At 39.5% G+C, this 13,365-nt stretch overlaps 1 protein-coding gene across 2 annotated transcripts in view; it reads left to right on the top strand.

Moving 5' to 3' along the window:
* The window catches only part of ZNF804A (zinc finger protein 804A), a 168,101-nt gene that overhangs the window by 102,830 nt on the left and 51,906 nt on the right, over positions 1 to 13,365 (top strand). For both annotated transcript variants that reach the window (XR_003531289.1, XM_027665543.1), the window contains exon 2: positions 9,610 to 9,753. Coding sequence is in view for 1 of the 2 variants with exons in the window: in XM_027665543.1 (XP_027521344.1) it covers positions 9,610 to 9,753 (144 nt within the window). In the remaining variant the exon portion in view is untranslated. The remainder of the gene's footprint in view (positions 1 to 9,609; positions 9,754 to 13,365) is intronic.

Below are 13,365 nucleotides of genomic sequence, written 5' to 3'. Positions count from 1 at the left end.
AAGAAATCTAGTGGCATATGAATCTGGTCTCTCAAGGGTTCTGACTCTCTTCTTGTAGTGGCAGCAGTAAGAGAACCTAGCGGACAGAACAAAAAAAAAAAGTACAGAAAAAAAGAGAAAAGCACTCGGTGGGCAATTGTTATATCAATAAGTGAAAAAACAGGAGTTAAATCATTATTCAAACTCCACTCCATGCAAATCACCATTTCCCACCCTGTGAGTCCTAAAAGTGCAGGAAACCAGCACACAGGGAAAGAGTTCAGGAACTCAGTCCATCTGTTGCAAAGGCTGACACACTTCCCTCACTTCCATCCAGGGGCAGCATTCTTCCTTGGCAAGGTACAGCACTTCAAAGAGTTTTTTGCTTGCTTAATAGCAACAGATAACCCAAAATAAAATACATATATCCCAGACTACCCTTACCCCTCCCACCAACCAGGCTTCAGAGGGAAACATCAGGGTGCATCATGAGAAAAAGATATTTAAAAACACAGTAACCTGGTTGCTACAGGGGAAAACGTTCCTAGCAACTCAACCCAACTTACCAAAAAAACCTTTATTGGTTACCAAACTCAAAATCATCTTCTTGTTTCTTTGTTATTGCCTTTTTTTTCAAGGGGTGGTCTCTATGGCAAATTTAAACTTAATCCCATTTCCCATTAGGACAAACTTTTTCCTCGGGGCTTCTGAGCCGATTTATTTACATTATTTAAAGCTGCCAAATGAAATGCATTTTTCCCAACTTTTTTTTATTTTATTTTATTTTTTTCCCTTCAGATGAAGTCTTTCTCTGACTGTGATAATGCCAAAGATTAATTTTAGGAAAATAAACATTTACTGCATCATATTGCATCATAATGCAAATCTTAAGCTCATGCATATTCACAATTAGACAACTGAAGGAGCTCAGGAGAGTAATTCCTAGTGAGTTTTGGGGTTTGATGTCGCGATAGAGGGATTTTTTTAACTAAAACTAAAGTATCAGCCCTAAACAATATGTTCATTTAATAACCAGATGTCTGCATAGGACATACTGCTTTCCAGTGGGATAAATGGATACAGACCATCAGTTATATACTAGAATAGACTGTCCCTCTGGTTTGCAGCTGGAATTGTTTCCTGTCTGTGTCCAGGACTTGTTGGGCAGACACACAAACCTGCCTTGGAGAGTTTCAGATCTCAGGTCTCTCTCTCCATGGCTGGGTGGTTAAGTGCTCGTGGCACATAACTTCAAAGCACATAATGTAAGGCTGGTCATGATGGGTCCCCGAAGCTATAAAAGGACAGTGGAATTTGCATGAAAAGATTTAATGGTCTGGAAAGCCTAGTAGAATGGAATCAGTGAAAGGACCCGTTAAGAAAAATCCCTGAGCCTGCTGTGGGGATTTCCAGGAGCACTGACTCCAGTGGGCACCGCGTGCCCTTCAGTGCCTCCTGACAAACACACTGGCTGTGAAAACGTGATCAACCCCTCTTGAATTTAAAATGCAGCTTGAAACTTCCTCAGCAGGGCAAATCTAATGCTTCTGTTTTTGAGGCGTTGATTTATATTTAAATAAAAATATTTCAGATTTTTTTTAAAAGTAGAACGGATTGCGGTTTTAACCGGTCACTGAGAAGTTGTGTTTTTGAGAGGAACAAAACGGGATAGAAACATCTTTATTTTAAATTGAATATTATTATATTCCTTTGGGCTTTCCTTAAAAAAAAAAAATCTTAAAAAAAAAAAAGCAAAAGCGGAATAGAGACAATACAAAAGAACCTGTTTTGAAAACTTAGTAAAGAAAAAAAAGAAAATCACTACAGAGGATCATGTTAAAACCTTGCAGAAAAGAAAATTATAATAGTCAAGTACAGAAGCCAAGGCTAGGAAAACTGAACACAATAATCAACAAAAACTCTCATCCTGAAAATGCAGATACGCAAAATTTCACGTGGACGTTGTCCCCTAGATAAATCATATGCTCAAAATTAAATCTGTTTAATAAGATGAGGTCCAATTTTCCCGTGTCCCCGATGCCGCGGCCAACTTTACTGGCAATTTTTATTAGACCAACAACTGACTTCGCCAACACATTAAAGCTTCAAGAGCTCTAGGGGAACTTTTTAATACAAATTAATAGCAGCCAGTCGATTGGCAGTCAGTTAACCCGCGGTGAAATAAATAAACAACTCGCCCTCAGCCCGTCCTTTGCCCTTCCTCGGGTGCTGAAATGCTCATGAGAGCTGTGGTCGTGACCCTGGGATTGAGATCTGCCAGGCACGAACGCTGACATCTGTTCCAGTGCTCAGTTTTCATGCTGGAGAGGGACTTTGAGTCCTTCTCCAGGGCCGTGAGTTCTGCAGGGTTAAAAGGCACTTCATTTAGTTCCCCGTGTCGCTGGAAGGATCAAACAGAAAAAACTTGATTTTTCTGAAGAGTCTAATTACGTTAGACACTTACCTGTCAATGGAATTACATTAAGTAGCTATGAAAATCTTTAGATGTTTACAAGCCTGCTGTAAGGAAATTAAAAGCCAAAATGGTTTAAACCCCAGGATGTTTTAAAATCAAAATTCTGCTCTAATTAAAGTATGTGACTGGACTACTTAACGTCGGGGAATAAAGGAGATTAAAACCAAGCTCCTTCTTCCCTTGCTTATCATTAAGCAGTGATGAACATTCAGTGAAGAAGATATTATCTAGAGCTAAACCTTCTTTCTTTTCTACAGCAAAGCTTTCTTCAGTTCTGCTTTCTCTGTACGTCAAAAGATCGGTGTCAGAGATGGGGTTGATATATTTTTCTCTGGCATAACTAGACCTGTGCTTTCTTATGAGCACTGATAAAGAGCTCCTTCTTAATACAACATCCAAGCAAAAATTTGTGGCCAGCATGCTCAACTTTTTAAGTGCATGCTCTGCCTGCAAGCAGGTTTTTTTAAGGCATTAGAATAAATAAATAATTCTACAGACCAATGCCCAACAGTTTTAATGGCAAAAAAAAAAAAGCAATCAAGTGATTTTATGAGTCCCAGTTAAAAGTAATTATACAGCATAAGTGCTTTAAGTGAGTAAATGAGACAGACAAATCTGATAACGAATTGCTAGCTCATCATAAGCTTCTTTGAAGTTAATTCAGTCTCTCCATTGCAGAGCACTGTTCTGCATTGCTTTGTTCTCCACTGAGTCCAGCTTTGGCCCTGTTAGCATCTGTCTCGCTCCATTTACTGCAGGGGGTGTGGGATTCAGCTGTTTGAATTAGTAGGTGTATGAGTAACAAATCTGGTGCTGCAGAAAAATTCGGGATGACTTGAGGAAGCAAACAGCACTGATGGGAATAAATTTTGCTGTTTCATTCTAATTTCACCGTATTATTTATCCTAATGCTAGGGTGTTTATCTAAACATGAAATACTGTCTGCGAGAGTTTATTGAGGAGTTGAGAAGCCAGTTTTATAATAATTTGCATGTCTTCAATGGCATTTTCAAGTAGGCATTTTCAAGAGAATACTGATTAGCTCTCTTGTATGTAGGAAGTGTTGTGGTTGAAGTTGGGTGTCTGCAGGTAATCCTGAAGAGAAAATAAAAGTAAGGTGAGGTTTTTCAGCCTCTGATGTTCAGTTAACGTGGGGATCTTCGGGGTACCCCTCCTTCCTTGGCCCCATCCTCATCCAGCGTGGAGAAACAGCAGGGTCATTGCTGGTGGAAGGACCTTTGCCCAGGAGAAGAATGTCAGAAGGGATCAAGAAAGCAGCATCTGGTGTTCATGGCCTCATGAGCTGTAGTTTGGTATCACATCTCACAGCTAACGGGAAAGTTTTGGGTGAGGGAAACAGAAAGACCTGACAATGTTCTGGGTATTTACTTTCCCAGTCAGTCATCAGTCTCCTTGCTATGAGACTGGCACTTGCTATGGAAATGAATGATCAGTGTATCTAATTGCCTTTTGCTTTGGTCTCCCTGCCTCGATAAGGACAGGAAACTTATAAATAATTAGATTTGTTGCTACGCCGCATTGATATTATTAATGTATTCTATTTTTTATTTATTCCTTCAAGTGCATCAGTGGATGATGTATAGACTGCTTACATGGGAAGAAAAAGTGCCATGCAAAGATATTAAAAAAATTATATATACCAAGTAATACCAAGATTGATAGCAGAGGAGGTGGTAGTAAGTTGTACATTTTATTGCACAAAATCTGCTTCTTTGTACTGTCTTTATAATACCAAGTGAATATACCAGAAATTAAGGAATCTGTTGTTAATTGTGCCCATGGATATCACAGTTAATTGACTATAGGGAAGCGTGCTCTTAAGTTGTGGATGATTTTTTTTCTTTTTTTTTTTTTTTAGGCTGGTTCTTTCATATTAATATAGCTAATATATATATATATATATAGCTAATATATATATATTGTTTTGCCAAATTGAGAGTATTAGCTGGATTTTTTTTGACAATATTCAAAATACAATTTTGCTTTTCCATTTCGGTTATTGGGACAGAAAAGAAATGCTTTAACTATTTTTTTGTGAAACAAGGTTACACTGGAACATGTCAGGTCTAATGGGCTCTAATCGAGAGGATCAGACCAGAGCAGTCTAATCCTCTCTGGGATGACTATACCAGTAAATTATCCTGAAGAAGGGGTTTATTTCTGTAATACATTTTGCTTTGCAGTGACTGCAGGCCTGACCCTTTTAAGTCTGCAGTAAATGCAGAATAGCTTACTGCAATAAAAGGAGTTCACATTTATTGTAAAGTAAGAATATTCACACTAGCAATCACCGTGGAGTAGATAATGTATTATAATTTCACATTCTTCCTTTTTTTTTTCATGTCTAGCTGACCTTTCTGCAGACAGTAGAAGTATGAGCCTGAAGTGCACTCCATAAAAATATCCCCTAGACTGAGGCATCCAGTCAGCTCTCCAAAGTAATCTGTGTAAAGAGTTTAATGTTCCTTCTTTCTTTCTCTCTCCATATAATGGGAGTAGAAAATCCAGTCTGGTTAGTGACAGGTAGCCCCTCTGCAGATGGAGCCCGCTCTTAATCCAATTTATCAGATGTTTGCAGTAGCATTTGTCCAGGCTTAAGGCTTTGGAGGATGGAGAAGATGGATTTAGAGAAATAAAGCCAGCTGATAGATGGGATCACTTATTAGACATCTTTCATATAAATTATGAAAAATAGCTACAGTGAATTATAGCTGTAGGCTTTCAGATAATAAGCCTTTCAGGAAAAAAATAATGAAACTAAGTGACACTCAGTTCTTAGTCTCATTACCAGGCTGAATCATAATTCAAAGTTCTTTTAAAACTTCCAGGACCATTTGCAAATCTTGATGAAAATGAAACTAAGCTTGATCGTATTTAACCAATTTAAGTGAGTTTTTTTGGCTGCTGCTTTACTCCAGGAATATTTCTTTCCGATAAGTTTCCAGGTTATTTCTGTCTGCAGTCCATTGCCTGCTGCTCTCAGGGTCCAGGGACTGTAATTTTTTTTCCTGTCAGTTTTTGGGCAGTTATCCCTCATCAAAATTGACAGAGCTGGAGAAAAGCCTCCTCTGCCAAGGCAGCACTCCTTGCAAAATCAATAGAAATAACAGAGCAGGCAGAGAACCAGCAGCCTGTATTCTCCTGTTTCCATCCTCCATTCATCCTTGAAATTGGACTTTCCTTGGCTCCCAATACCAACCAGTAGCAGGAACAGTTGACACAGTTGCCTCAATCCTGACACAGCCCAGGCCACAGAGAATCTCCTGAACACCCTCCATTAAGGGGTGTCTTAAGGGAATTTTTGTATGTGCATGTGAAATGCATAAGCTGAAGCCTTGAGGTTTGTTAATGGAGTCAGGTGAAGTTTAGCAGCTGGATAAAAACATCTCCTGCCAGCAAAGTATTGTACAGCGGCAAAGGATGTGGGCGATGAAGGAGTCGTATAAACATGTTGGTTTAGTGCTCTATCATGATTCTTAAAAAATTCAAAAAGGAGGAGGGTAGAAAATAGAGACTATTAACATAGTCCGGCATGGCACTGTGGTGTAGCATGTTCTCATGTCTTTTTTTGGAGGCTGTGACAAGAACAAGCAGAGGTGATGAGTGGCCCTGATATAAGGAATGACTGAATAAACTAGAACTGTGTCATTCAGAGAACAATACCTGAGAGACAGTGTGGTAGGGGATATATATGTTTAGGAGTGACCTAGTCAAAGAGAATAAAAAATTAGTGTTTATGACCTTTTCTAATATTCAACAACTGTAACTAGCAGAATGCACCTACAAAGCAAAGGGAATTGTGCTTAGTTAAGAGTCACTTTCCTTGTAAGAGTAAAATCTTACACAGGTTTAAAAGATTGACCTGATCCAATGCAGCCATTCACATGTTCCCAAATGTTTTTAGTTCTTGTAGTTTAAAAGTCCCATTTTCCCCCTTCTCCATGCATGGTTGAACTCCATTATTCTTTTCCATCTGCTTACATCTGATTTAGATGATGTGTTGCCATTCTTTGCTTGCCTTTGAAACAGTGATGTAATATTGTAATGGAAATTTAGCCCTGTCCCCTGAAAGAACTGTAGCTGAAGTCATTTAGGGATAGAAACCCCAAGATCCTGAAGAGAGTTTGTTACTTTGCAGTAAAGTTGTTTATGGGGTTCCAGTGTCCCTGCTTCATTAGGGTGCACTGGCATGTCAAATATAATTGCATTCAGGTGAGATTTCACTATATAATAAGTATATTGTTTCAAAAAGGGTGCTTTATATCAAGAACACCACCAATGAAGTTATGTAAGGTGTTATGCAGCAACAGTAAGTCTTGCAAAAGTTTGCTCAAGGGTTAATCAACAGCATGATGTGAGATCTTTATAAAAAATTATTATTTATTCACTGTTCTTGTCTTAGAACCCATCGTGTTGCCTCTCAGTGGCGGTCTGAAAAATAAAAACTAGACACGATTCCAGTATGGGGGAACTGGAATAGTTTATTGAACACGAGAACACGATTTTAAAGGTATCTGAGGTTGGACATGTTAATGAAGGGGACGAGTTATGTTAATTATGGAGTTACACAAGTTTTTACTACAATTTCTAAATAGTTAATTTTTCTTCTAGTAGGATTACATGGGGGATAGAGGGATTACAGGGGTTTAGACATGGTCTGATACAATCATCTCAAAAGTCCTTTCTGATTTCTGCTGGAACCAGGCTTAATCCATAAGGTAGAACTTTAACAGGTCTTGTGAGAAGGGTCCAGCTCTTTCAGATCATGAGATGTTTGTCAGCTGAGCTTTCTTTTGCTGAAAGCTGGGTTTGGGCTCCCATACCTCTCGTCCTTCACAGATGTCATATATGTAATATTTCAGAGTTCTGATAGTTCCTGCAAATTCAGATTTTTCTTTTTCATGGTTTAAAAAAGCAAAATTAGGAATCATCCCTTTGTGGACTACAAGGAAGTTGAATATGAGTCAGCAGTGCCCTGGCAGCCAGGAGGGCAAACCATGTCCTGGGGGGCATCAGGCAAAGCATCGCCAGCTGGTCAAGGGAGGGGATTGTCCTGCTCTGCTCTGACCTGGGGCAGCCTCACCTGGAATATTGTGGCACTTTTGGGCACTGCAATATAAGCTGTTAGGGTATTAAAGAGCATCCAAAGGAGGGCAAGGAAGATGGTGATGGGCCTTGATTTGAAGCCGTGTGAGGAGCAGCTGAGGGCACTCGGTGTGTTCAGCTGGAGGAGACTGAGGGGAGACCTCACTGCAGTTACAACTTCCTCAGGAGGGGCAGAGGAGGGGCAGGGACTGAGCTCTGCTCTGGGGGGACCAGGGACAGGACCTGAGGGAATGGCCTGGAGTTGTGTCAGCGGAGGTTTAGGTTGGATTTTGGAAAGAGGTGCTTCCCCCAGAGGGTGGTTGGGCACTGACCAGGCTCCCCAGGGCAGTGGGCACAGCACCAAGTCTGACAGAGTTCAAGAAGCATTTGGATGATGCTCTCAGGCACATGGTGTGACTCTTGGGGCTGGTCCTGGGCAGGGCTGAGGGTTGGACTTGATGATCCTTGTGGGTCCCTTCCAACTCAGCATATTCTGTGAGTCTGTAAACACAGGCATCTCTTGGTAACAGTCAAAGTGTTTTCAAACCTGTAGTTTTTATGAGTTAATACCAAGGACTAAGTGCAGACTTTCCAGGATAAGTTTCAATAGTGCATAAATGTATTTCCAAGTGTAAAATACTGCTGTATCTTGAAATAAAATGCTAACCCATTTTGGCTTTAAACCAAACATACTTTCTGAAACATAATTTTAGCAAAGTGTTAGGAATGTGTGAATTCCTCATTAGTCAGCCAGTATGCAAAACATCACTCTGAAATGACTTTTGTGATTCTTTTAATGGGCACAGTTTTGGTGAGGGAATAGCCCAGTTTGGGTATGAATCAAGAGTGTTTACTAGTAGTCCAATCATGCTGAATTATAGTTAAAGTACTATTTTAAATAATAAGTACTTTGTGGATATAATTATATGACTACTATTGCTCTCCTTTTTTTTTAATAAACATCACTGTTATGAAAATATTCTAATCTAATAACCATAAATTTTCCATTTTAAAGTCCCCAAAATATATTGAAATTATAAGTTGTCAGCTGTGAAAACTAACAGCAATAAGGGACTTTTCCCCCAGATTAACTCAGTTTTGAGTGTTCTGATTACAATATCAACTTTTATCTTCATCTAACTGAACAAGGAGTAAGACAGAAAGAAGAAGAATTTAGGGTCACTTCCAAAGAACTCAGAGTGATGAAACTTTGAGAAGAAAATATTTTCTTAAACAATATTTGATGTGTTTGGGGATTTTGGGCTGAGATTCTATCCCAGACAGTCTTGTCAAAAGCAGGAGTCATTGCACTGAGGTTATACATGTACAGTGTTTAACTGGTACTAAACTAATCTGAGATGACAGACCATTTCCATGCTCTTTCAGAACAGGCCATGCTATTTAGGCAATTAATAAATATTACTTGTCTATAATTTGCTCATAAATGATAAGCAAGGTTGTGTGTGATGCTTTTGCTGATGTCTGGTAAACAGAAATGTGTCCTTCCAATATGGGATGACAGATACAAAGTGAGGAACACACTCATTCCATCTCAGCTGTGAGAGTGTTCCCCATGTTTCATGTGTGTGGGCATTCAGGGGGACCCAGTAGGGGTTTTTTTAATTTTTGTTTTCTTTTTTACTAAGCAGACTTTCTTGTAAAAGCCTGATGACTGAATTATTGCCATTTGTATCTTCATGCTTATTCTGCTTGGGTATCTTACTGAGCAGCGAGGCTTGGATGGAAATTCACTTGAAAATAGCCTTCAGTGTGATAAATATTTGTATTTAGACAGAACCCGGGGAAATCCTTCTGGCCTCTGACAGAGCCCCGAAGGGGAGCTGGCAACTCTAGAGCAAATTAAAGTGTGCAAATCTTCAGCCTTGCTGCAGATCCAGCAAATATGTGCAGTGTAACACAGCAAATACGGGAAGGCTTTTAGTTATGGAGGTGTGTAAATGTTTACAAGTATGATTAACTGCAGAGCACAAAATCCATTTGCAGCATCAAAGACAAAACTAAAATTACTTTTTCCCGCCCCCCTCCAGGATTATGCTGAAAAGAAAAACACGATAGCAAAAGCCCTGGAAGATCTTAAAGCCAACTTCTACTGTGAACTCTGTGACAAGCAGTACTATAAACACCAGGAGTTTGACAATCACATTAACTCTTATGATCATGCTCACAAACAGGTAAGAGGAATCTGCTCGCTACTTCAACTTAGTTTCATGTAGAATAATGAAATAAGATGTCCTGCAGGCAATCACAGTTGTGTTGTCCCCAATTTCAGGTTCTGGGAAGCAAAATAAACCATTTCCTTAGAAACAAATCTTTTCGTGGAGATTCTGCAAAGATTCTGAGATGGGAAGGAAGAGAAATTTGAATAGTTTAACTGTGAAGAGGAATAGGGAATGATGAATAATATGATGAAAAGTGTAAATCTGTAATTTCCTTATCAGTTTAATTTGGCACATAAATACTGGGGTATAACTAAGACATGACTTACTGGGAAACGTTTGTTGCAACAGATGGGCGCAAGAAACTTGACATAGTCTTTGGTAAACTTTCCTGTAGTGCAGATGCAGTTCTGAAATAGGCTATGATTTACTTAAATTTGTGCAGATACAGTTCTGAAATGAGCTAGGATTTTACTTAAATGCATTGCATAAAAAAATCAAAAACCAACTGTGGTAACAAAAAGATTCTGGCTAAGATCACAATAAGATATGTGTTAGCTTTGAAACATTGGCATTTACATTTTTACCACCTCATTTTATCACTGCACTTCCAAGTTGTGTGCCCTAAGATAAAAGCAGTGCTTCCACATAGTGAGAAAGGCAATGCATCCCAGGGCAACATCCTGGTCTGTAGAGGGGTCAAGTCTATGAAATTCAGAGGGAAAGACAATGCATCTTGACTCCACTGAAGAGATATGTAATGATAATGTAAAGATATGTAATAGCTGTACAGGAAATTTCTACTTAGGCCACTTAGCTGGTAATTATTCTGTATCCTTTTTTTTTTTTTTTTCTAATCTGGTGAAATCATATGGTTGTGTATCTGGATTGATTGCTTTCCATTCTAATTGAATCTCCCTTTGTCTTGTAATTCTGCTCAGGGTGAATGTAGACGAGTTGCTACGCATGTTTTATATCTGTATTATATAAGATAATTTGCTTTTCTTTCTGTCAGCCCATCTTCCTGAAACACTTCCCTCCCTCTCTCACTGGTGTTTTTATTTAGCCCATAATTTACACTGTCAGCACATGAGTGTTAGATTTAGGTTTGAGAACCATGGAGATGTGGACCCCAGCAGCAATAGCAATCCATGAGAAGCTGGAGGGAAAGATATATATGTTAGATAAGAAATTAGCAGGTAGCTTCATTGCATCCTACAGCTGCTTATTATGAGTTTTAGTTAAAATAGAGCTAGAACTGGTTCTTCAGGTGTTATGTTCACACAGCAGCAGGTCCTTGATGGATGGCAGGAAAAAAAGAAGCGATGGGCAGAGTCTTCCCCACTTGACCTCACTTAGGATTTTTATTTATTAATTTATAAGTGCTCTGAAGCTTGGAAATAATGAGAACCTGAGGGCTGCAGTCCTCATCCCTCCATTCAGGATGGTTGAAAAATTGATTTTGAAACAGAGGTCAGGTGTGAGACTGATCAAGGGCTTGCTTGCAGTGTTTCACGGGGTAATTCTTGTTTTCTGGTGGTTGTAGACAGGAGATGGTGGGCCCTGCACCAGCATCTGACAGAGCACAGCAGATCCTGCCCCTCTGGTTTTTGTGTGAGGGGTCTGTGTGTGTTTGCAGGTGGCTTTGTGGATGTGTTTGGGGAAACACAAGAAGCCATCTTCTTCCTCTGTAAGGCCTTCACAACTTTAATCTCCTTGGGAGGAAATCAGAGAAAAGTTTTTGGTTTTTCAGTAGAAAAAATTGTGTGGGTGCTTCTCCATCACATTACTGGCAAATAAGACTATTGATTCCTGAGATGAAAATGTTAAATCGAGTTTAACTCTCCTTCAGTATATTTTTGTGGTGGCTTCTACTGGTGTTATGAAAGAAACAGATTCCTCTTCCTGTATTTTGGGTGTAAAAGCTGGCAGGCAGCATATGCTGCAGCACAGGCTCGCTCTGATCTGCTCTGCTTTCAAGGAACTTCGTGCTAAGTGCTTTTTTTTTTGAGTAACCTAATTTAATAAGCCCGATGGAGCCATTTGCAGGTGCTACTGTTGAATGCTCCGATTTTTGTCTTGAGGCTTCCTACCTCAGAAGTTTTCCAGCAGTTCAGTAGGGGTGAGAGGAACTAATAATTCATCTTTGGGTTTTGCTTGGTATTTTTTCTCTTTTTCCCTTCAGTGAAACCTTTCTATAATGATGGATGGGGAAGTACTTGCTAGAAAAAGTTTCCCACGATTGAAGGACAGTTGTAAGCATGTGCAGCCAGTTTGGTTTCAGTGATCCCAGCACCTGAGAGTGGTTCCTATATGATCAAATGGATGAAAGCTCTGCCTAAACCCGAGTTCATCCCAGCTTTTCTGAAAAGGCACATTTAATCCTAATTGTGCTCTCTGTTGTCACACCATCTAAACCATGGGAGGGTTTATCAGAGAAAACATTCCTAACAGCTCCTGTACCTCAATTCTATTGTAGGAGATTATCTTTTCCTTTCCATATATTCAAAAGCACAGAAAATTCACAGGATTTAAACCAGAAGATTTTTAATTTTTCTTCCTTTGGATGGGGGGGCCTTGTGCTGTCAGGTATTGGTTGTGTTTCGATTTGTTGTGTCTTACAGCTCTGAACACCCACTTTGAGACAGTGTGAGGTCCTTCTGAGCAGAAGGATCAGAAAGGAAGCATAGGAGTAGGGGAAAACTAATATTATTTCCCAGGAGTTCACTGTCTCAAGAGCTTCACTGTCTCTGTTGGTGTGTTCTTGTTGTCAGCTTTGACAATATGGTTTGGAGAGCAATAGCTGGAGCCTTTATGAAGTGCTCCTGGAAAAGCAACTTGCAAGCAGTCAGAGGTAATAGGCAGAAATGAACTCTCTGCTTTGCTTTAAAAGCCTAGACAAAGAAAAAAAACGAAACCAAAATAAAATGCAGGTGTACTTTAAAACAAAAATGTCCTCGACATGAGCTCAAGGGAGAAATGTAACAAAGGCAGAATTGCTGTTATTTAATATAGTAATGAGAGAATTTGTGGAGATCAATAAACTAACATGATCCCACGGAGGTGAGAAGCTGGAATAGTTTATTTGGACTCACAAGTTCATATATAAAGGGTTTAGGACCTACATATTCAACAGGGGGGTTGCATATTCATTCTGTTACAATTGGGGACTTTCCAGGGATGAGGTAAAGGTGAAATCCTAAATTACAAACCTTTGGGTCTTAGCACTTACATCATAGGGGAAAACTCACTTTATCTGGGGGGATTTTACAGAGGGGAACAGGTATTGGCTTTTATGCAAAGGTCTGATGAGATCAGGATGTGGATTCTCTGGCTGGGGCAGTTCATGTGATAACATCATGCAAGGAGTCTCTTCCATTCTGCTGGAGAAGGCAGGAAAAATCCACAGTGATGAGGTCATTAAAAGGGGTCTTTCCCCAGCTTTCATAGTTCATGGCTTTTTGCAGAGACTGCTCAAATCCCTCTCTGCAGATATTACATTTTTGAATCCTACAAGAATTACTATGTGATGATGATGATGGTCTAAAATCCTGGGATGCAGATTTTAAGAACCGTGCCAGGACTTTAAAAACATCTCTATGATTTTATTCAGCATTTCTGGAAGTG

The sequence above is a fragment of the Corapipo altera genome, unplaced genomic scaffold, assembly GCF_003945725.1.
Source record: "Corapipo altera isolate COAL_440 unplaced genomic scaffold, ASM394572v1 158, whole genome shotgun sequence".
In the NCBI taxonomy this organism is placed as follows: domain Eukaryota; kingdom Metazoa; phylum Chordata; class Aves; order Passeriformes; family Pipridae; genus Corapipo; species Corapipo altera.
This window is presented reverse-complemented; position numbering and strand designations above follow the sequence as displayed.